The sequence below is a fragment of the Glossina fuscipes genome, unplaced genomic scaffold, assembly GCF_014805625.2.
Source record: "Glossina fuscipes isolate IAEA_lab_2018 unplaced genomic scaffold, Yale_Gfus_2 111, whole genome shotgun sequence".
Classification (NCBI taxonomy): Eukaryota; Metazoa; Arthropoda; class Insecta; order Diptera; family Glossinidae; genus Glossina; species Glossina fuscipes.
The window spans coordinates 2,082,339-2,106,503 of record NW_023998454.1 but is presented as its reverse complement, the minus strand read 5'-3'; the positions used below and the strand labels follow the sequence as shown (position 1 = coordinate 2,106,503).

At 33.4% G+C, this 24,165-nt stretch overlaps 2 protein-coding genes across 2 annotated transcripts; one reads left to right on the top strand and one right to left on the bottom strand.

Annotated features, from left to right (window-relative positions):
- The first annotated feature begins 1,657 nt into the window (after window positions 1-1,657).
- LOC119639039 lies at window positions 1,658-14,056 on the top strand. The gene is made up of 6 exons (XM_038036210.1): window positions 1,658-1,932; window positions 2,007-2,233; window positions 9,350-9,563; window positions 11,600-11,811; window positions 11,874-11,984; window positions 13,876-14,056. The coding sequence occupies exons 1-6, from the start codon at window positions 1,681-1,683 to the stop codon at window positions 14,054-14,056; spliced, it is 1,197 nt and encodes a 398-aa protein (XP_037892138.1). The 5' UTR covers window positions 1,658-1,680.
- Window positions 14,057-14,866: 810 nt separating this feature from the next.
- LOC119639038 lies at window positions 14,867-21,226 on the bottom strand. Its single transcript, XM_038036209.1, has 6 exons — window positions 21,188-21,226; window positions 20,910-20,973; window positions 20,750-20,838; window positions 20,527-20,684; window positions 20,344-20,457; window positions 14,867-15,012 (listed from the first exon to the last, which is right to left on the bottom strand). Exons 1-6 carry the CDS (start codon window positions 21,224-21,226, stop codon window positions 14,892-14,894), a joined length of 585 nt encoding a protein of 194 aa, XP_037892137.1. The 3' UTR covers window positions 14,867-14,891.
- Window positions 21,227-24,165: the final 2,939 nt, after the last annotated feature.

Below are 24,165 nucleotides of genomic sequence, written 5' to 3'. Positions count from 1 at the left end.
GATAAACGCATTTGAATTGTTGCTTCAGATGAAAAATATTTTCCGTCGTATAAGACGTTTAATTCTTTGTAAAAAATATTCCAACAAAGGTTAAATATGATGAAGCCGCCTACTAGAAGAGGGGATAATCTCAGAACTCATCACTCATTAATTATATCTATAGCTTGCATTGCAACTGCTTGTGTAGCGCCATCAAAAAAAAAATTTTTACAAACTAACGGATCCCCCCATGAGACGTTTTTATCTCCCTTATATTTTTTTTTTGCGCAGACGTTTATAAGTAAAGACCTGTGGTAAAGCGAAAAGTGGGCAAGGCGGGTGCCTAAATTGTCGCACGATAAGCAAACCAAGACAAAAGCCGATGATAGCTAAATGACTTCGGACGGTTGGATCATCGAAGAGAATCATTTATGGGACAATCCACCGGCCAGATGTTCTACGAAACCTAAACATTCTCCTTCCAAATGGGTTGTCCTCAGTTAGCATTTGAAAGTAAGACAGACGCAATTGAACGAAGACGTTTAAACAACATAAGCTATTGTTCATTCTTTTATAAAAGGATGTTAACCGATTACTTTTAAATCAATAACGAGAAAATGTTTTTCAAATTTTTGGACACCTTCGATGGTAAAGCTGAAACCAAGCCAGACTTTAAACTACCAAAGGTCACCCAAAAATTACACAAGTATCTTTTACTAATCCATTTCAATAAAATTATAAAAAAAAATTATTAGACGATTCACGGTATGCGCACTTACAGTAACTGCTGCACTTTTTTCAAACAATAAGTAACGCTTTTGTCTGTTGAGAAAAACATCATAAGAATTGTCGACATGTAGCCAACTTTTATTAGCCCACAGACCGTTTGAACGAAGGCCGTCAGCTAGAAGTAAGTAAATTAAAAACTTGTGCATTTGGAAGTATTTTCTTTACCGCGTAAGCATTGAACGCACACTAAACTTGAGGTGCGGTCGATGTAAGCAAGTGCTGTCAAAGAAACCAATGTAATGAAAAGGTGTTAATACGAAAATACTCACAAATAATGTTAATTATCGAATAGAGCAGCCCGAGTTGACAAGTATTCTTTATTTTCTTGGTAGATAATCAACGTTTAGTTTTTGTTTTCTGTTGCTTTTATTTAAAGTTAATTACAATCTAAACCCGTCATCCGTTCATTCGTTCAATCCAGAACGAGACTTTGGTATGAAACAGAAACTTAACGTTCATGTAAGAGAATGAGGGGATATTGTAAGTGCTCTTAGAAGAGTACCACCAATACCAAATATAATGAAATTAAATGTGAAACAAAAAACCACTTTAACTCCTAAAATATTTGAAACTAATTCAATTAACAACAAGCCAAAGTATTTGTCTTCTCCCAAAACAACGAACGAACTATGCAACGAACAACTGTTGTTGACAATGATAATGAAGAGGAATGGTTACCAGGCATCATACTGGTATAAATATCGATGTATATGTATATGCGTATATAAAAAATCAATGGATTTTATAGAGTGACGATAATGTGTAGAGTTTGGTCGACGAAGTTATAGTCAATTGAATATCAGTTTAGAATGAGTGCACTCTTAACCTAAAAAAAATAAAATAATATAAAATAAAATAAAAACAAAAAAAATAAAAATAGAAATTAGAGAAGTAAAACTTTATAAAAAGGACATGAAAGTTTTTATTGCAAAAAACTGGTTGTTGGCGAGTGGAACTTTATGGTTTTTATTACTTTTCAAGTTGTTGTGGTATAAGACAAAAGCTTGGTCAACTGTTCAATGTAAGCAGGAAACATTACAGAATATTGAACATTACCATCAACAATACCATAATGATGATAAAGCTCATAATGTAAGCAGTAAAGGAACACTGCTATCACGCAGCAAGCGTTTCATATCCTTTCCATTGGGCTCGTCATTTTCAGTAAGTGATTACACTTTTTCACCTAAATTAATATAACATTTTTGCATAAATAAAAATAACAAAACATTTAATAGACGTCTATTTGTATGACAACTGGTGTCATTGGCAACCCGAATCAAAGTTATTTGAGTATGGGCTTGAATTGGGGCATTGCCTATGATTTGCCAAATATTACATGGGTGCTAGCACATGCCCATGGCTTTAAGGCATCCACCAGGCAGCAAACGAATATGATGGATGTCCAAATTAAAAGACGACACAGACGCGCACTTTACAACAAATTGGAAGTTGCCATCAGTAGGTAAGAGTTTCACACATTCATGCTTACAACACAACAACAAAAATCGAATCGAGAATAAATTAAAAAACATTTATTATCAACATATTATTGAGAGTGTGCCAGAGAAAAAGAAATCGAGCCCACACATTTTTTCTCATTCCATTCCACTACGATATCGATTTCTATGGAAAGGTTTGCTTGTTTAAAATCACCATATAACAATATTTTATTTAAATATAGAAGAATTTATAAGTTTAGTAGTATTTGCGGAAGCCAATAACATTATTTTATTTAAATACAGAAGAACATATAAATTTATTAGTATTTGTGGAAGCCAAATGTTTTTATTTGTTAGGTCAATTTAGAGAGCTATTAAGGGGGCCATTAAGTATTTTGACTAGCCATGTCCATCTACGTCTGCGCGCTTACTTATTAAAACATTTTTTCGGAGGAATACACTTAGTCTTAAATTGATTTAAAGATCAACTACGCCGACGTATGAATACGTAAATAAGTAAGAAAACAGTGATAAATCCTCATCTAAATTAAAGTATGATATCATATTGTGTTGTTTTCCTTTTATCGACTTCAACGTTGACAGATGTAGTATAAACAAGTAACTAAAGGGCTGAGATATTAAATCGTCAAAAAAGTCGTTTTCCTGAATATGCTCGTATAGTATTCTCGTCGAGTATTCAAAGTAAATAAACAAACAGGATTGTGCTAGAAATCCAGATTACAATCTGAAATTTAAACTTAGTTTTCTCGATATCAAATTTTTCGAGCTGCTATGAAGCTTTTAGAGAAGCAGCCTAAGCGGTATTCAGATCAGACCATACGTCTCCAAAGTGGGTAGGGATATGCGATTTAAGATTGACTTCGATCACAGCAAATGTAGTTTATATGTTAGATGGAAAACAATTCAAACTTCTCTTATATTACAATAGCTTCCAATTTTTGTTTTTAATACCTTCCGCATTTGTACGTATGGAAGGCAGTCTTTTTCCAAACACAAATGGGGATTATTGTTTTTGATGCAAAAGGCAAGCATTGAAATCCTAAATCTTTTTATTGTATGGGCATCGGAAATTTTTGCATCTCATGGGGTTTGGGATGCGATATTGAACTTTGCATGTTATCAAGCAACAGCTGCAGAAGGCAATAGCGGTCAAAAGTTAGAATAATTTTCTTTATAAGGGAGCGCATTTGTCCTTCGCTAGGTTTGTTGAATTTATATATACGTTAATCGCATCTTGGCATTTAATCTCGGAAATTTTCTCAAATTTGGATAAGATTGGACATAAGCTGAAAAATTATTTGGCCTTTAAGATTTCTTTACAGCGCGAAGATTGCGAACAAGAACGAGTAAATATCTATCACGTAATTGCGAAATAGTATCAATGTCAGGTACAATGCTGCAGATCTTTTTTGATTACAGTAGTTGAGAGACCAAATTGTTAAAGTCTTTAGATGCAATTACGGTCAATTTTGTAGCACTTAAGGGGGTGTCTATTTGTGTTAACGCTTGAATATCTGAACTTTTAGAACTAGTCCTTTGAGAAGCATGACCTAGATTGGATAAAATAGGGAATTTGTTGGGCATTCGGTAGCCCCGGAGCCGCAATGAAAGGAGAAAACAAATTTTTACTGGGTCGACACTGATGAAAATTATACGCAATCAATTAAGTTTTAATTCCACTTTCTTGTTTTTCATTTTTTATACGTACAACCGCAACATGGTAGTATATTAGTTCTGTTAAAATGCTTGTAGTTTTGGACAGTATCAAACTTGAAATCCAGAAACCTTTGAAATGTCTATGGCAAATATACTCGTGTTCGCAAGAATAAATATTACTCATTGAAGTTTAGTAATAGATCAAACCGATCAAATGACATACCTGCAATGCAAACAAAACTGAGAACACCTCTGCTTTCTGGAGTTTTTTACCCGTTAAATAAAAACAAAAATTTCCACGAATATCTTACAAAAATGGAAAAGAAAAGTATGGGAATTTAGTGTTTGTTTCTCATTTTAATTTTTTTTAAGATAAATGTAGTAGAGTGCTTCGGTCACAGAAAACTTGTGGCTTGTTGATCACAATTGTTCGCCTTTGTGTTCTCTTTTTTCAAATTATTTGTTTTCTAAGTAAAAATTTACGACAACTGCGATCAAAAAGGAGTTGTAAACTCTGCTGGTGCGAGCAATTCGTTGAATCTTTCAATCGCTCTATTTTAAAATAACGAAAATGAGGAAATAGACAAGGAAAGATTCCAAACTGCTGCCCTCTTTTTAATCTTTTGTTTCCAACATTACATTTTTTAATACAAATTTAAGAACATATAGTTTTTGAGCATAAGCTATTGCCCTGCTTTATTATAATGTAATCATGTTGTAGGCTTTTTTCTTTTAAGTAGTTGGCATGTCTAAATAATATTGCCAACCGCAATCACAACAAGTTGACAAATATTTATGACCCTTGGTTAAACTTGGTCTGTGCATACGAACAACATCTCCCCACTGCTCCCAAAGCGGGCGAGATGTTTTTTTAATATTTTAATGGAAAATCTTTTATTGCTTTAGACAATAACTTCTCAGCGTTTTGTGTGTTTGGGTTGCGAGGTATTTCTTATTCTTGTTGTTGCGTTTTTTTTTTTAGTATTTACAAATCTCAAGATTTACCTTTTCACACATAAGTCTTATTTTTTGTCCTTTATAAATCACTTACATTAGATTTGTCATACTACAAATGCAGTAAATAGGTGGATTGGTGAGCACGCCCAACACTGGCTTACTGACATAAATTTTTAGTTATTGCTTGGTTCTCACCCACAATTTATAATTGAATAGGAAACTTTAATATTTTTTAGCCGTGCGCAAGTCTTGTTTAAAAAGCCGACAAGTTTCCTTTTCTGCATACACGTTTCGCATGCACAGTAATTTCTCATTTATTAAATCGATTTATTCGATATGCAACCGATTTAGTTAATTGCGAGTAATTTTAAATTTTATTAAGAAAGAGTCTGTATGCCAGCGTTTAGTTTCACGACGAAAACGATTCAAGAGAGAAACTAATAAGCAAAGGTTCAGATGGGCAGTTCGAATAAAATTATACATGTGTCTTTCTAGGACTTCTGCGTATGGAAAAATAAATTTACTCGGTCTTCAGTTTGTGGAGTAAAAATATGAAAAATTTGTATTAAAAGTTGTCTTAGTCTCCAGAGAGTCAAGGCCGAAAATCAAAGCAAGTAAACTCTTTAAGCAAGTTTGTTAACATGGCCAAGCATTTTGTTAAACGGGAACGCGTATACTAGCTATCCGCCTATACTTTCCATTGAATTATTACATGACTTCAGTAATATTTGTAACTAGTTTAAGATAGAAATTTGCTATAGATTCTAACCGAATGTTTTTCGCCCAGCACGTGCACTTCTTTCTACCTCCAAACGCAAACTGACTCTTTTTAAGATATGTCCAAATTCAAGTCTTTTAACGCCTATCAATTCCAGGGAGTTCAAGAAAATTTCAAACCGACCCAAATCGAATTTTTTTATACTTAAGTTTATGGGTTGTTATAGTCTCATTAAAATGAAGCATCTTTGGCTTGTCTTTCTTGGTGGCGGGTATAAAAATAGCATGCTGCTGCGAATGTATTTGCACAGAATTCGATCTTATTTGCTTGTACATAATTTGCATACAATCATCATCAGAGAGGCACATGGGTTAGGCTTTTTCGCTCAGTTGAGCCTCAAGTGACTTTTATTCTTATTTATTTAGAATAAAACTATAAACATGTCCTTACTAGGCCTTAAGATAAATATCCTTTTATTTTAACAATTTCCATATTGAAATTTTCACTTGCCATCAATATTGTATGTAAACAATTTTTGTAAAGAAAAATCTGGATATTCCATATAAAACAACATCCAATATGTGTTCATGTCCATATACGCAAACAAAGTCTATAGCAGTACATCTGTAAATGCAATGGTATTTATAAAATAATTCCATTATAGTTGTTGTCCTTGGTTGCTATTATTGTGCTTCTGTTACAATAAAACATTGCTTAACATTTTATTAGCATTTAAATTGGCCTTTGGTGCGGTCGAGCATATCAAATGTTTGTATTTAGCTCTCTTTCTCTTTCCGTCCCAATATAACTAAATTTTCGTATAAAAATTATTTTAATCTTAGCACATTTTTACTTTGTTGAGGTTATTCTGGTCAACAGATAATATTTGGTATTTAAATATATATATATATATATATATAAGTATATCGGCATTATATGCAAATAATTGCTATACCACATATATACATATGCTTATACTCTTTTCCTCATGCAAATAAATATCAATATATTGTAAAAATTTGTTAAAAATACTTTTTAAAACAATAAAAAAGAATTTGTGTTTGAGCTAAACTGTTTCTGTTGATAGTGCTTGCTCTTCATTTTCCTTGTTTTTGCAAACAAATTTTTATACCGCAGAGAATATAATTAGCATGTTACGCAAGACTAAACGGCCCACATATATGTAAGCGTTGCATTTTCATTCGCACATAACGAGCAGTATTAGGGCAGTATTGGGGGAAGAAATGTATGAGGGCAGTATTGCGGGATGTAACTATAACAAATATGGTAATTCGTAACCTTTAAACTGTCAAACCAATAACCGCAAACAAATTGATTATCTAGAAAGAAAGATATTCTCCGTTAACACTAGTGAAAGCACTTTTCACTCGTTGGACAGCTTCTGCATTTTCCTAATGCGAAATCGCCAAAAATTAGTGGCTTACAAGTTTTGAAAATTTCATATCACAGACTTGACGCCCTTTCCCATTTTTCCCAACAGTGGCCAATTAACCGTTTGAGTACCAGACGGTTTTGAAAAAACACTGTTGAAAAATCCCAAGCAGCGCAATCGCGGTGTTTAGATTTTATGTCGAGAAAACCCAGCACATTACCAGCATTGTCGACAACTGACGGTGCCTTACGTATTGTCGAAGTCGAGCGCAATACAATTACAATAGTACTATAGTAGTGCAATAATATATTACAAAATAGAAATTTCTATTTTGGTGTTGTATTTTCTATAATTTTTGTGGAACAAACTTGAAATATTTATTAACAAACAATTTAAATGCATTTAAATACATAAAATAAGACAAGCGCTATGGCGCCGCTTGGTATTTTTCGACATCAAACCTAAACAGCGCGATCGCGCTGCTTGGGATTCTTCGACAGTTTTTTATCAAAACTGTCTGGTACTTCTCGACATGAAATCTGAACAGCGCGATCGCTCTGCTTGGTACTCAAACGGTTAAATTTGTTTAGCACTTCACTGAGATTTTCTCTCACAATGACTCCGAATTCTTGTTCACAAAAGAGAGCAATAGAATTAATTTATTGTTCTTTGCCGTGTTCTGTCACCGAAACCGCTTATCTAAAGATGCTATCTTTTCAATTTTTTGAATTTTTTGGTCCAGTAGAACCTTTATATAGCCTGAACCCAACGAGGATTTTTGGAAAAGCGTTTTGCACGAAATACCAATTTTCATAGTAAGATGGGGCTCTGTTTTATAAAACTGACGTCAAAAACACTGACAGTTGATTCACTTTTCGTTAACCAGACAGCACTGCAAAGCAACAATTGCTCATATAGACTAATTATAACTGCAATTTCGATCATACACAGAAAAAATAGTTAGACACTAATAGAAGGAAATGTGTATTTTGGGAAACAAGAAAGTGGGAGAGATATAGTACTAAGTGAAAAAATGTGGTTATTTTTTTTACCAATTTGTTTGGTTTGTTAAAATAATATCAACATCTTAAGAAGCCCAACACAATTAACTTGTGAAAGGTTTGAATTTCGCTAAGGCGTAAACCTACAAATCTTTAAAGAGAATTTCGTTAATGCATATGTGCATATGCAACGTGCGTGATTTAACAATTAACATAAATATATCTTCCATTTCTTTAAAAGACTTAGAAAAGAATGGCAGCAAAATTAGAAAATGATGATAAAATGTTAAAAAAAAAAATGTTCTTTTACAATATTCTCTTTATTAAGTTCTCCTCCAAGAAAAACAGAATGGATTAAAGAAAAAGTTTGTAGCCTTTTGCAACTTAAACAACTTTGCAAAACCAAATATGTGCGACTTTGCTCGATGACCTTTTCTCTGCTAAACCTTTATGCCATCATTGTACAACTTCTGGGACTTCTGGACGAAAAACTAAACGAAGCAACTTAACCGTGCCTTCTTTAAAGTCATCTTCATCAACATTTTCCAGTGAAATTCTTTAAACATTTGCCGACCCACATTGCCATTGTCGTCATAATGCAAGACGCCTTTCCCATCTCACTAAACATCAAGCATGACCTTTCGCGGGAATCCCGAATTCAATCCTGTTTGTGCAGTTTCATACATCTTTTTCGTCCATTCTTTTCGCAAGTGGCGCACTTTTGCTTGGTCACTGTCAACCTATTTAAAGAGAAGAACAGAGCGCGACGTATTTGTAACATTGAAATTTCCAAAATTTTTGCAAACAAATAAATATTTATGTAAAATGGAAAATGTCGCCAATTTTTTTTTTTTTTTGAAATTATGTATGGACTTTCACCTTTTTAACTTGACAGTACTAGCAAAGTCTAAAGGCATATAGTGAGAGCAAGCGCCAAGAACTTTTTCTTCTAATTAATATCGAAACAACTCATAAAACTCATGATATGTTTAAGGCAAATGCAACGCATGGTTGCGTAGCAATTTCAGAGTTTTACTAAAGAAGAGCAGATCCCATCGATATTGTTTACTTTTGTGATTCATTGTGTTTGTAGTATTTATCAAAGGTATATCATAGCTCCGTCACCAACAATAATGCTTGAGAAGCCAATAAAATTTCTGGTTTATTATTATTTGGCCAAATACTATATCCTAACTCTGACGGTACGCGAAACGTGTTTAAATTCAGCAAACTGTGCGAAGGAAGTTACAATTAATTCTAAAAGTAATCATTGCAAAAATGTTGCTTGTAGTGACGAGTTAAAGCTAAATAGTTTCCATAAAATTATTAATAGAAATTTACAGTTTGAACTACGCGCAAAAAATGGTTTATTATTAAATTCAACTCAATCAAGAACAAAGAACGCTTACGTAGTCGAATCCTCACTGTTAGACCCGTCGTTAAAAAATACAACATTAACCGGCAGAACAGCGCCGCATTTATCATCATTATCGTCGTCACCATCATCACCACTCTTAACAACGTTAACGCAGCGACAACAAGCACAAGAACATTTACTTTCACGTCCGAAACGTTATCTTTCCTTTCCGGAAGGATCCTCATTTTCGGTATGTGATATGTTACTTCTACGCTTGATAGCATATGTATGCATGTGTAAGCATGTGTACGTTAACATGGCGAGTTGCCCGTAAATTGTGGTTTGCAAGCAAATGTTTATGTAACCTGATATTAATATGTTACTAAAGGCTACACAAACCTCCCGATAGGATAGAAAAAAATATTCATATCAGCTTAAAGCAATGTCACCTACAGAAAATTTTGGTTGGGCCAAAAAAACTTTGAAGTGATTTAAAATCTCCGCAAAAAAGATGAAACACTGGATTTTTGCCTGATGAGGTCACATCCGATTTGAATAAACGAAAAATGCTGGTCGAGATTAGTCGAAATCTTAATCTTAGCCGTTGGGATGAGCGGTCTATCAGACTTCTTGACCTCTCTTCCTATAAAGCACATAGGTCGACCATTTTTAAGAAGCACGACTTTTAGAAAACAACCATCATCGGTATGTGGTTCAATTTACCGGGCAATTATATTAACACTGTTTGGAACTGTTTCTCAATTTTCTGGCCTTTAATTCCGTTATATAAACTCCTTCGTTATTACTCTATGCTCATTTTTATATTCATCACCGAAGGAAGAGGGATATACTCAATTTGTTTAAACATTTGAAAAAACCAGAAGGAAGCTTCAGAGACCTCACAAAGTATCTAATTTCTTGATTCGCATCGAATTCTAAATCGATTTAAGCATGTCCGTCTGTGTAATGTCTGTTGTATGTATTCCCCTGGCCACAAATATGAAGCTATTGACTTCAAACATCGACGTGAACGCAGATTGGCATTGAAAATGGGCCAAATCGGTCGAAGAACATGCCTACAGTTACCATGTAAACCTGCGTTTTTCAAAAGGAATAAACCATTGGCCTTTCCGTCATTACTCATAAACTACTGCAGATAAATCTACAAAAATTTTAACGTATACTCCATGAACTGTCGTGTTGTACGTCTACAAAAATTGAAGAAATTGAAGAAAAGAGAGAAAAGAAATTCAATCCTAAATATCACCTACTCTTCTACACTAGGAAAGTTCTCTTCTTAACATATTTGGACAATGTTGAGTTTAGTACTTGATTTACGGTTGTTTTTCATATCAATATTGAATACGCTTTCTCTTTTCGGCGCTCAACGTCTTTGGGCAATTTTCTTCCTTTATTCATGCACGTGGAAGGGTATCCTTAATTATTTTTATGATTTTTTTTACGCCCACTACTACTCATTTTGTTCTTTTCCACAATGCATGTAACACCCAAAAGCAAACCTCAGAGACTCCATAAAGTATATATATATGTATATACCTATATATATTCTTGATCAGCGTGAAATTCTGAGTTGATTTAGCCACGTCTGTCCGTCTGTGTGACGGTATGGTGGGTGTTGCTGGCACTTTCCTGGTCAAAAAAATTAAGATATCGACACTTCAAATTTGATAGAAATATTGAAAGTTTCTGCACGCAGGTTGGGCAAAATTGGTCAGAGCAGAAGCGTGCAATGGAGCGTAAACTGAACGCAGCTCCGTTTTTTTAAGAAGAATTTTCGGATATTCGCTCATTATTCGAAAATTATTAAGGCTACTAGGCTGACAATTTCCACATTTACTTTACAAAACATTCTATTTTTTACCCCCTCACACAAAGTTACAAGTAATTAAATTTTGTTTTTTTCACTTCTTTGAGGTTTCATGCGTATTTACCATAAAGCAAACAAGACGGAATGTTTAAAATTATTTTGTGCACTGTTCAAATCAAGTTATATTATCTGGCTAAGAATAGGTTAGTTTTAAAATGAAAATGGTAGACATCGCGATTAATTTTTTCTTCATAATACCAGTGATGTAAGTATCAAATGGAAGAACTTGGAGAGTAAAATGCAAAGAGTACAGTGATTGGTATGCGAGATTCGGCCCCCGCCGAATATGATTTTGTTATTTTTTTAGATCAAGAAGGTAGTTTAGTAACGTTTCATTTATAGGCGATAAAGACAATCGCTATTAGGCGTGGTTGGCTTATTATTATTTGTGGTCTTAGGTGGCTGTATGTTTTACGGTTGGCATTATTGGCAATCCTAGATTTGATTACATGAGTTTCGGTTTGAATTGGGGCGTAGCTTATGATCTTCCTAATACTACGTGGATTTTAAATCATTTACGTGGCTTCGGCAAACATCCTGCACCCCTAGCTACTTGGCATCGTCGTAATCGTCGCAATTTATATAAGGAAATAGAAATCGTAATGGACAAGTGAGATACGTGAAAAAATGTGGTTTTTAAGTATAACTTTTCTTTTAATATATCTTTCACAGTATGGGCTATAATGGTCGTGATTGTGTACTGAGAGCTTTGTGTGAGAGTCGTCAATATTTTCGGCAACAGAAGATGAGTATGATTGGTGAAATGTTAAGGACAATATTCAGGTTAGCCGCTTTATATATATACATATTTATATATATTTAATAAAATTGAGCAAGTCGACCAATACATTTTCAATTACTACGCATATTCAGTTAACACGTAGCAATTACGCTCCGCCTTATCGAATACCAGCGAGATGCCAGTCAGAATTGATTTCCAAAATAGTTGAAGGAAAATTTATTTTTCACTTCCGTTGTAATTGGTGTCAGGAAAATCTGCGGAATAGTTATAACTAATCAGCTACTTGTAAAGCGCCGATGAACAAAATGGAACATTAACCCATTTTTACTTCATTAGCTCTTCTATGTCGGTCAAGCCTTGTTTGATGTTTCCATCAATTTTTCATCTTCGATAACACTAGTCTCCATAAAAAAGAGAAATTTTTAAGCAGTTTTTCGGCAAAATGATCCATTCCTGAACTCATAACTAGTTATCGGTATATAAGGAATTTCTATCCCATTAAGAAAAAGTGCTAGTGCAGGTTAACTTTGGTGGAATATGTGAACAAGTATCACTCGGTTAGACTGAAATCTCCGTAACGAATTCTATATCGCTACAAAAAATTAATTTGCTTTGCTTAGAAAAGTATTCATAAAACCGCACGACCGTGAGGAGAAACACTCACTTTCGTGGTAAGAGAAGAAGAGTTCCATTCTTTTAATCACGATGCAAAAAACTCCTCCGACAAACTTTAATCACGTCCAAGACCGTTGAAAAGCCCTTCGAACACAATTTGTGACTTTATCGGCATCCAAGACCCGAAATGTTGAATTGGCAGATCTTAAATTGATTCCTGTTGTTTTCATCAAACAGAAATAGCAATACTTTGCTTGATCAATTGGTTACCTCCACATCACGCCAACAGTACAGAACGTGTCAACCGAACATGTACAACGCATGCCAAATTGAGCAGCACATTTCTTATTCTAGCCACTGTCTTTACATTCGAAATAAAGTTCATAATACTATTTTGCAAGGGGATTAAAATTTTGTTTCTGCGATTTTTGCGACGCACACAAACGCGAGGTGATTCTGTATGTTCAAAGCGTGAATTATTGCTTTTTTTGCCAACCAGCATTTCTTGCAAAAGCATATCCAAGGTAATGATTGCATATGAAAATTTCTTGTAGGCATTCCGATGGTCATACCCTACAACACAGCTTACTATTTAAGGGTATATTAATTTTGTGCGAGTGTAAGCGATACTCAGAAGGACTTGAAATAAACCCGATCTATTTGGAATCACTTTCTGAATGGCAACAGGCACTTCACTAGAGAAATGCGCCCGATAAACAACAATCCATTTTATTCATTGTAACACACATAACTAAGTGTAGAATGCCGTTCGCATATTCTGTAACCGAAGCATAGTTGCTCAGTGTCATCAAAAGACTTCTATTGGAGTGATTAAAATCTAGGCTGATTCTGTAATCCAGATCTCAGAACTTTCTTATGATATCGTCAGCCCTGCAAAGAACGTATTAGGCACTCAGGATAACTAACTGATGGGAAGATAACAAGGACAATTACGCTTTAGAAAGAAACGAATATATCTCGTAGAAACGCGTTTGGTATAAGATCAACAAACAATGATTAAAGTAATCGATTTCGGATTCAAGGGTTTTTGCAAATAAGCTTTTATTTTAGGTGGTAACATTTGTATTCTCGCCGGATATCTTCCTGACTTTTTTGGGATTCCTTTGTCTTCTCATCAAAATCTTTGCTTGCAATGATATGGGATAAGAAGGAAAATCAATAATCCCTTTCGCACGACTGTAGGTTTGAAATAGCTGTATTATTGGTCATTACTCCCCTTTTCCTTTGTTCAGTGCCCTATAAACTAAGTGCCACAGGTTCTTTAATGAATATTTTTCTTTAATTTTTTTTTAACAGTTTACCTAAGCAAAGAATTTTCACGAGAGAATTAGACGAACACTCAGATATTGTACTCTATGATCACGCTTATCGCGAGGCACATTCAGTAACCAGATGCGAAGAACAATATCATCGATGTGGTTTCTCTTTACTCGAATTAGCATTCGGTAGATATTCGAAAGCACCTAAAGGATATTAAACTTAATTGAATTCTTAAAAATCTTAAAAATAAATAATTTGCAAAAAAAAACTCATCTTATTTAATTTAAAGGAAAAAAGGTGATATCTCATCGCCAGACTATGAAGTTAAGCGACAAAGATTGTATAGAAAAGTTGTTAATTTTAATTTTTATTTTATTTTTGTTTTTTCGTGTTTTCATTTGCCATTCAAAAGATTCATTTCGTGATGTAACTAAATGACCGAAACATTTTGCTGAGTGGAGTGAAATTAAATTTTTTTTATGCTGCACAAACACATGCATGCACATATATATGTAAAGATATATAAACGCGCATTTACCAACTCACAGTTATATGGCGGAAACAGTCACATAAGCGGAAATACGACATGATGACAACGGATGTATGAAATGAAAATTTATGACAATGTTGATGACTAACAAACACAATAACGTCGCCGTCGCTATTATTTTCTAACAAAAGTGTACAACGACTGAAAACAACAACAATGTTTTTACACCTACACACAACTATACACATTTTTTTCGCTGATTAACCACATTGAGCGAAAGCAACAGTTTTCGCCATTAAACTCTGTTGATTTGTATCGTTGTTTAAATTGTTTCGACATCAAACCAAAAAAAAATTTGTATTTTTTTTCAAAAATTTTTTTTGTTTATTTATGCCTTTGTAAAATGGTTAACATATGATGGGTGTGCAAAGTGAATAAGAGAAAAAAAAAATATTTAAATAAAGTTTTGTAAATGAATTTAAAGCATTTTTCTATTAACGCATTTATTGGTCGACTTGAGTAAAAATTTTCCGTCATTATCTTAAAAATTGGAATACACTTGTCATACATCGTCCGTATATGGCGATATATTATTAAAACTTAGCGGGCAGTGGCTGTGTAAAATTTGTTGGCAATTCTCGCGTCGCAAATATGGGAAGTATCGTTTATCTTCGTCGTTTAAGCTGAAACAAAAGCAAACACAAGCCGTACAATAATTAATTAAAACACGACTGTTATTAAAAAGGTAAATTTTCCTAACATTAAAGCATCAAAAAACCAAATAAATAGACAAAGTATTTACAGTAATCTTTAAATAATGAAAAGTGTTTATGAAAAATGTGAATGAAAAGTTTTTATAATGCAAATATACAAAAAGTTACGATTTCAGTTATCATTCATACCAAGTTTTAGTGTAATTTCCAATGTCAGTTTTAAAGTCTTAAATTGCACATGAACAATTGACCCAATCCGAGAAGTGCCTGGTGTAAATAGTCAATTTTTGATGGCGTAGATATGACGTAGTTTCATGTTTCAGTATATGATGGCTGCTCAGATGAAAAAATGTTATAAGTGATTTCCTAAGAAATATGACCGAATCGTTACGGGTAACAAATCTACAGGAAATGTCTTTGTTTGTTCAATTATTATGATTTTGTGGAGATTAACGAGCCCAATCTGTAAAATCCATCGTAATTTACTACCGAAAATACCTAATACGTTTGCAGAGTGTTCAGTGGACTCGTTAGCTTTTCCCTGGACATCCGCTCACAGCTATGTTATGTTTTCTTGTTTATGAACTAATTAAAGCTTTCGATATTTTCGACCATCCGTCACTGCACTAATTTCTAGTTTATTTAAAAGATTATATCACGAAAGGGAATTTCCAAATATGTTATATGACAAGTTATTAAAATATATTGTCAATAAGAATATATGCTAAGCCAAGTAAAAACATTACTGGCGACTTATAGACCACATTTCCGTAATATAATTGCTTATTGATTTTCAAAATCTGAGCAGACGTAGTCTAAATATGGCTAAATTAGATGTCTTGTCGAAGATCTTACTATTCTTCTTCACCTATTTTCATCGTAAAGTGTTAAAAATTAGACTTTATTGCCAGGTGGGGACTTACTATATATGAGAAGTCTTATATATTTGATATAGATTTGGCGCGGAGAATCGAAAGTAATCGCGCCAATCTAATATACGAAATACTACTGCCCAGCAATTTTCGTCGAATGCAAATTCAGTGCAAATGCGTTCTCAAATGAACATAAATTTTCAAGAGTGTTTGTCTTTTTGGCAAAATACATCAGTGCATCAAATTTTGTCAAAATATCTCAAAATATGCGACCTGCAACACAACAGACAGAATAACACTTGGAAAGACATCAAATGCATAAGCAAACAAAGAGATAAAATCGCAAGCCTAAATAAATTCAGCAAAATTGTTCTTAAGCGAATAGTGTTTATGGTGAACGTACTTTACCAAAGTGAGCAGCTTGCTCCGGCCCACTAAATCTTTGAGATATTCGATGAAATTTTTCAAAAGAGTAACCAATACATTTCATATATACCACACGAAATAATAGTGAAAAATTTAATACGTGATTTTGAGCTATGATTGACAAAGGGCGATTAAAATGTAAACCATATTCGTCAATAATGCGCAAGGAAATCATTTTCCAAGATGGATGAAGCAGCATAAATAGTGGCAAAGCTGCGAGAGTTAATGACACGAAAGGTAACGCTTTTTCTTCAGTGGGATTGAAATGTAATCATGCAACATGAGCTTCTACAACTACAAGCGGGCATTGTAGGCGTGTCATTCGAAAAGTTTGGGTAGTTTCCAGAGCGTTTTCCGAATATGTAGGTGGTATCTTTAAAATTGCTTCTTGAAGCAGCTTGGCATTCACAATCGGCCAAATCGGTCGAAGGATACGCCTACAGCACCACGCAAACTAAGAACATCTCTGTTATTCAGAAATAATAAAATATTGTTTTTTGCTTATTATTCTTAAACCATACCCGATAAATCTACAAAAACTTAAACTTACGAATGATGCTATTGTACTCGGAAAAAATGGGAAAAATGGAACGCGCCTACCCAACATCAATATCAAAATTTAATTATTTTCACAGCAACTTTATAACGCACAGAACCACGGTTCAAAAACCCCTTAAAGTATATATATTCTTGATTAGCATCAAATTCGGAGTGCACTTAAGCGCGGCCGTATGTTCGTCTGCCTAACGGTAGTATCATTCTCTTCTTAGCGAAAACGAAAATACAATTGAATTGAAGAATTGTGCGAAAGAATTTAAAACTGATTTAAACCTTCCAAGGAACACGTCTACGATGCTCGCACGCCTGTACGGGAAAAACTTTTATTTTGAAAACAGAAAAAATCAGCTGCGCCAAGCCCATATTTTATGAAAATTTAGTTCTTTTGCTTTTTTAGCTTTTAGGATAAAATTCATGAGTATAAAAGACTCGGTCACGACCGAATATAATTTTTTTACTTGTTTTACCTTCGTTTAAGAAAAATTTCAATTGCGTTGTTAAAAATGCATTAACAGGAAATGGTTGCGATCTTTTTTAACCAACACTAACCCAATAAAATTAAGCAAATGCGAATCAAATATAGACAAACGTCGTGTTTTATCATGGTATCAGTGCAATCTGACTAACATAGTCGGAGAAATATGGTGAAGCAATTACGATATATATCAACAGGTGTGTCAGTTTTCGCCAGCAAAAGAAAAAGCAGTATTACTAACTAAGTTAAATATCTTCTTTATTCCTTGTTTATTTTACCTTCTTTATTTAAATATGCCTTCTTGGATGTTCAGCTACTATTCGCAACGGAAACAAACGTAAATCTCGTTTCCTTTGTAAATATGATGTTATTAGTGCTAGTAGAACTTAATGCAAACCAGCTAAGTTAACATCATCATCACGCTCCCGTTAAGCTGCTCCACTAAACGATACCTTAGAATTTGCGGAGAAGAAGTGTGCATTTAAAAAGGGTAAAAGTAACCAACCACGTCCGTGAACGAAACAACTTCATTTAAGTTTTTTATCCTTTTTAAACAAAATCTTCTGCAGAGAATAATAATGAGCTCAATACTTATTTTATTATTGAGAACATAGTTTCACTTTTCACTATGCTTAACAATAACGAAAAGAATAATACTCCTAATTAACCTTTGTACTGTTTTATATTCACACTGCAAGAATTTATCACAAAATCAATAAAAATCCTATAAATGTAATTAAGTTAAATTTCGTATTATATTATATGGAGTCTCAGTCTTTCAATATATATATATATATATGTATATATTATATGGTGGAATTAATGTAAATGCTACGCTTTAACTGTTGAAAAATGTTACGTGTCACAAAAATTTTCAGGATAATCTGCGGGCATGTACGCCTGCGGTGGACATTTGTAGTATGAAATAATCGTGAAAAGCATATGTGACGATTGTTCTGCAAAGTGTGAATGGTGACATTTTCATCATCACTTAAAAGGTCGGTTCATCGGGAATTTATTTAACCAAAAGGTCACTTTTGTGATACAAAATCTGAAAAGCATTTTAAATAAAAACCAGTCAGAAAATTTATGACAAGCTGTCAGGTAATTTTGCAGTCAAAAATTAATCCATTACCGAAACAAAGCATATAAAGCAAACTTTATGCATTTCGTGAAAGATCTTGCAGATCCAGCCCGAAAGGTGAATACAGTTTGTTAAAAAATGCAATCACCTTTGGGTTGGAAGAACTGTTTAGAAATATATATACAATTATTTTTATACCCACGTCACCGAACACTGGGGATTAAATTCGTTTTGTCAAAACGCTTGCAAGGCCCAAAAGAAACAGTTAGAGACCCCACTAAGGCCCACTTGAATATGATTAAAACGCATGTTCATCTATAAGTCTACATAATGTCTGTCGTAAACTCTCTTGACCGCAATAATAAAGTGAAGTGACCAGTTTGGTGAAAATATTGGAAGTTCTTAAAGACAGGGTGGTATTGAAAATGGGCCAAATCGATAAAGGGACAGGCCTATTTGAACTAAGAATACCTGCTTTTCAAAAGTAATAAAGAATGGGTTTTTAGTCCACTACGCGCAGATAAATCTAGTTGTACAAAAATGGGTGAAATAGACCACGCCTACTCACTATTATTGTGCATCAAACAAAATTTTTTTTTCAGTACCTTTATGACGCGTGGAAACAAGCTTCGAACACCTCACAAAGTGTGTATAGTCTCCGCCAATTACGAATTCGGAATGCACGTAAGTATGGCGCCATGTTCGTATGTCCATCTGTTCATCCGCCCATCTGCGTAGTATCAGCGGTAAACTTTCTCCCGTTCGCAAAAATGGAGATATCGCTTACAAATTTGCAAAACTATTTGAAACTGGCTCAAACAAGTTAAAGGATATACCTACAACGCCCACACGTCTATTTTACAAAAAATGCTTGTTGCTCATAGAGCACAACACACACATTATATAAATTTCCACTTCTGTTCTGAAAATAGAAAAAATCAACGCAATATTGTGGAGTATGAAAACTTAGTTCTTTACCCTTTTTTACGATAACTATTCCGTCACAACCGAATATAATTTTCTTACCTGTTTAATACTAAATTTCAAACGTTTTACCACTCGGAGTTGTGTGGTTTTATCAACCTATCAAAGCGAAACTAAAAAAACGTCACGGGTACAGCAATTCATTCGAAATATGAAAAAACAGCATATCGATCGGGTATAATTACATCCAACTTGGGCCGCATTTCAACTGATGCCAAATAAGCTATTCGAGGCAACTACGAAAAGTGCCTAATAGTATTACGATAATATTAAGCGTTGGCATAAACGCCGTTCTTTAATTAACTTCTGTGATAAGGTCGTTTATGTTTTGAAAGGAAATACTTTCACTTTTTGAGATTTTCAGGATGCTACAAGAATTGTCGCGCAAAATATGTTACAAAAAAATGTCAAAGCATTAAAATCTCTCCAGATGAAATTAAGCTTTTCCGATAGCTTTTTTATATCAAAAATCTAGAGTTCATTCTTTGGCTTTGTAATGATAATATAAGAGTTCGTTTTCTTTTTTATATATGTATGGTTTCTACAGTTATATAATTTTTACGATAATTTAGTCGTAAGTAAGTCATTTCTTAGCAAAGAAGAAAATTTTTAATTTTTAACAAAAACACAAAGCTGAAAAAATGTGGATTATCTTGATGAGCTATCTTCACTGCTCTAACATAGAATAAGACGCAGAATAAAAGTTTATACATATCTTTTTCATATATTTTAAAAAAAGTGTATAAAACGACACAGCCCAAGATAGCATACAGCAATAGAGTAAATTTACATCAGGAAATGAAAAAGGTTAAAATATCCTGGCTCTCTTCGAGGCAGTTAAATGGCACCTTTAATTAACTTTAGTAAACAAACATTACATATTCACTTGTACAAATACTTACGTAAACATGTATTTAAGTAGTTTATACAACATGCCATCGCTTAGATCGCTATTAACATCTAATAAAGCAGTACAAAATGATTTCAATAGACAAGCTTGACCATCCAGACCATGGCTACATAAATGGTAGATAAAGAAATGCAAACAAATCAGTTACGTATATTTTTTGTGAGGATTTACATACCCATTTAAAATATCAGTCAAAGCCTGAAAAATATCACGTTTGAATATTCCATGATGACGTTCACTTTTATCCGGGAAGGGAAAATTAACACGAAAACCATAGCCATAGCCCCATATGGTTGTGACATTTAATATATTATTTTTAACATTACAACGCCACTAACATAAAACGAAAATTTTCGTGATATAACGTTTTGCCGAAATAAAGAAAAGATATCCCTCACCGACATACGGGAGCCTTTAGTAAAGTCTAAATAGCGTTTACCCCTCTTTAAGGAGGTTAAGGTGTTTGCATTTCTTTCCTGTAAATCAGCTTGAATTGCGAATAACATTAAACAAACGAAAAGCCATAAAATCCTGAACATTTTCACTGTTTTCTCTCACCACATAATAAAATTGAAGTTAATTGCAAATCAAGTCGCCAAACACGCTCAAGTGATAAATTCACCTTTTATCGGTTTCCTCTTTTTTACGTTTTTCTCTATTTTCTTTTTTCTTTTTTTTTTGTTTTTTTTTTTAAATTAATTTTTCACTTCACTTAAAAGCTGCACAACCATGATCTTGTCTCTAAATAATGAAATTTTTTAAAATGTACTTCAAGAATCTTTGATAAATTTCTGCTTTGTATAAGCAGTGTATTTCCTTCACTTAATTTTATTTACTTTCCTTAATTCTTCACATTGTTGGGAACTTTGAGACATCATGAAATCTGTCACCTTAATGTTAACTGTAACAATATGAAATGTCAGTCGTGTTAAACGACTTGTCTTGTCTCTCTTTCTTTTTAGCTCATTAATAACTCACTGCTCTACATATTATATACTTGTGTATATATAGTAAGAAAGGCTTGCATTTACACATAACGTTGTTCATATGTCACCATAAGTGACAAGCATAGAATTCAAACCAAGAGTACAGACGAGAGCCTTAAGTTGACAGCCTAAGAGTTACGTTAACAATTCTCACAAAGTAAACAAGCAGCACACAAACATTTCAAGTGGAAAAATGTGTAAATTACAAATTATCAGAAACTAATTGGGAATGGTTCAGCAGAAAGAAAAACTCATTATTACATACGAGGTTCGATAATTCATTTTTATAACTATTAAGATCGGTAGGTTCTAGGCTAAACTGTGTAAACTTCGGAACTTGAAACAGAACGAGCACAAAAATTGAATAACATGAAAACGATAATGAGTTGATAGGAAATAAGTCTGTGATTATCATTTAGGGAGATAATGTGCGAAAGAAAGCGGTAGCATACAAACGATGGGAAGGAAACGACATATATTCAAAGCCATATAACGTATAAAGACTTTTAAGCCCAAACTTTCTTGTCATACGATTGATATTATCTGTCCCGTGGGCGTTGACGGCACAGAGTTAGGATATAATCGAGACTAACATCGTGGATGCGAAACTCTTTGAATTAACTATGAAATTCCTCGGCCGTTAAAATCCGCACATGCAAATAAATATGTTACCTTCTAACTGAAAGTTGAAATTTTCATCTTAGATTTTTACACGGCGTTTATAAATTCTCAAACTAATTTTTTAGTCTATACACTTGATGGCTGGTGGGAGAATGACACACGTACACTTAGTGAAAATAGATGCATGGAGATAGATGGATAGGGATACGCAGGTTTTCGGTTCAAGTGGAAATGCTTTCTATTTGCTTTATTTCCTTTATATGTTTATTTATTTAACATTAAGATATTAGTTAATATGCGGCCAATACCAAGCGACTTTATAACGGGGTAAAACTAGATGACTTATACAAAATCAGATCACATTATATCAACAGAGCAACCGCAAAAATGCCTGTAATACTGTAATATTAAATTCATCAGAATATCTAATTTTGTGTACAAGATGGTCTTCAGTTCCATAACTTATCGGAAATAATTTTAATGAAAATTATATATTATAATATTAACTCCCATTTCTAACTTATTATCAAAAATGGCCTAATATTTACTACCTTTGTAGTAAGAAATATACGCTAAATTTAGAAACCGAGTCCAAAAGCTCTCCATGTAAACTATAATTAAAAGTAGTGGAGGACTCTCTGATTGACTTAGTTTGGCCTGTTTAACAAGATATATCTAATTACGTTAATGTTATGTTAATGAAAATAAAGGAACGTAGCTGTTCATACAAAATCTTACCTTGCTACTGTTTTGATCTTATTGTACAATTCTTTACATTCCGCTATCGGTTTTGAAATATATAAATATTATTGTGTGTCCCCATAATTCGTTTATTATTATTTCATAACTATTTCATGCATATTTCACTAATATAAGAATTATAATATTTTGGCTGCGAAAATTAATCACTCAAATAATTCGAAAGATCGCATTGTTAAATTCTGATTTGAAACGATTTTGTATAAAATCTTCTAATTGCAAAGTGAGCAAGTTGGAGTTTGGAGGGCAAATCCATGCAATGTTACATTTTTCACATTCATTGTAAAAGTACTCTATCTAAACAATCTATGGTAGAACAAAGGCTTAAACGAGAAGCTCTTTTCTCCATGTTATAATAATTACACTGACTGCCATCAATGTACTCTTCTCGAAACGTTTTACCTAGTAGTCATAACGACCCCAATATTATATGCCGAGTATATATACTTGGCCAGTTTTGCAAATTTAATTTTTCTACCTCGTACCAAGATAAGTTGTATTTTTTGCCTTTTTGAAGTCCTTTGCTTTTGATATTCGAATGTAATTTTTTAATAAAAGTTACGTTTAACTGTCTCTCCAGTGGGGGTCCACAAACAGAATGATGGATGTTTCAGTTAAACAAAGGCAACCTTTCATCGCATATAAAATATAAATGCTTCATTGTTAAGATTGACAGGTTCGGTTGTTGTTTTCGTTATCCTTGCCGTTGTTGCTTTTGTGAAGTGTGAGCATTTATTATTAATAATCATGCAAATGGTATTGATGTACATGGTTATGCATGACTTTCACAAAATATCTTCAATCAAGTCCTTCCTTTACAAATCACACAGCGTGCATATATTGCTTACATACACGCATTTAAATTTATGTACGAAGATATATAAATATCGTATTTATAATATATATTGCTAACTGATTGAAACAATTCCAATGGCACAATGGTCTCTATAGGAATACGAACATACGCGTGTGTATGCATGCTTGCCAATATATTCCATTAAATGATATATTGTATATGAACATGGTCCCGTCGTCAGCAGATCGTAATGAAATCTCTAATGTAATTACAACTTACAATTTAATTAATTAATCAACACTTGTTTTGTATGACTATTATACAAATATACAAGCATATCTATATAAGGGGATAATTGTAACAAATGTTGCCTTTTAAATGTGTAGCTTCAACAAGAATCGAGGGTTAAAAAAAAATTTCAAAAACAATTTAATATTAAAGCTATAAGAGACGGTGTTAAAAATATTATTACATTTACACCACTGGCTAGCGATATATCTGGTATCGATATTTCATTGATTTTGAGCGAAAAATCCCGAAATATTTGTCAAAAACGCGAAATTCGTAACGATTCAACTTTGTTTGCAATCGTTCTCAGGCTAATGGAGAAGTCGCCAGACACCGTTTTAAGTCTTAAATAAATATCTAATGT

Excerpts from the sequence above, each read along its gene's own strand:
- LOC119639039 (XM_038036210.1), top strand. The coding sequence starts at position 1,681 with ATGAAAGTTTTTATTGCAAAAAACTGGTTGTTGGCGAGTGGAACTTTA. Across the intron at positions 11,812-11,873 it reads ATAGAAATCGTAATGGACAA|TATGGGCTATAATGGTCGTG; the intron begins GTGAGATACGTG and ends TATCTTTCACAG. Across the intron at positions 11,985-13,875 it reads ATGTTAAGGACAATATTCAG|TTTACCTAAGCAAAGAATTT; the intron begins GTTAGCCGCTTT and ends TTTTTTTAACAG.
- LOC119639038 (XM_038036209.1), bottom strand. The coding sequence starts at position 21,226 with ATGTCTCAAAGTTCCCAACAATGTGAAGAATTAAGGAAA. Across the intron at positions 20,974-21,187 it reads AATGTGAAGAATTAAGGAAA|GTGAATTTATCACTTGAGCG; the intron begins GTAAATAAAATT and ends AACCGATAAAAG. Across the intron at positions 20,685-20,749 it reads CTAAAGGCTCCCGTATGTCG|TGGCGTTGTAATGTTAAAAA; the intron begins GTGAGGGATATC and ends GTTTTATGTTAG.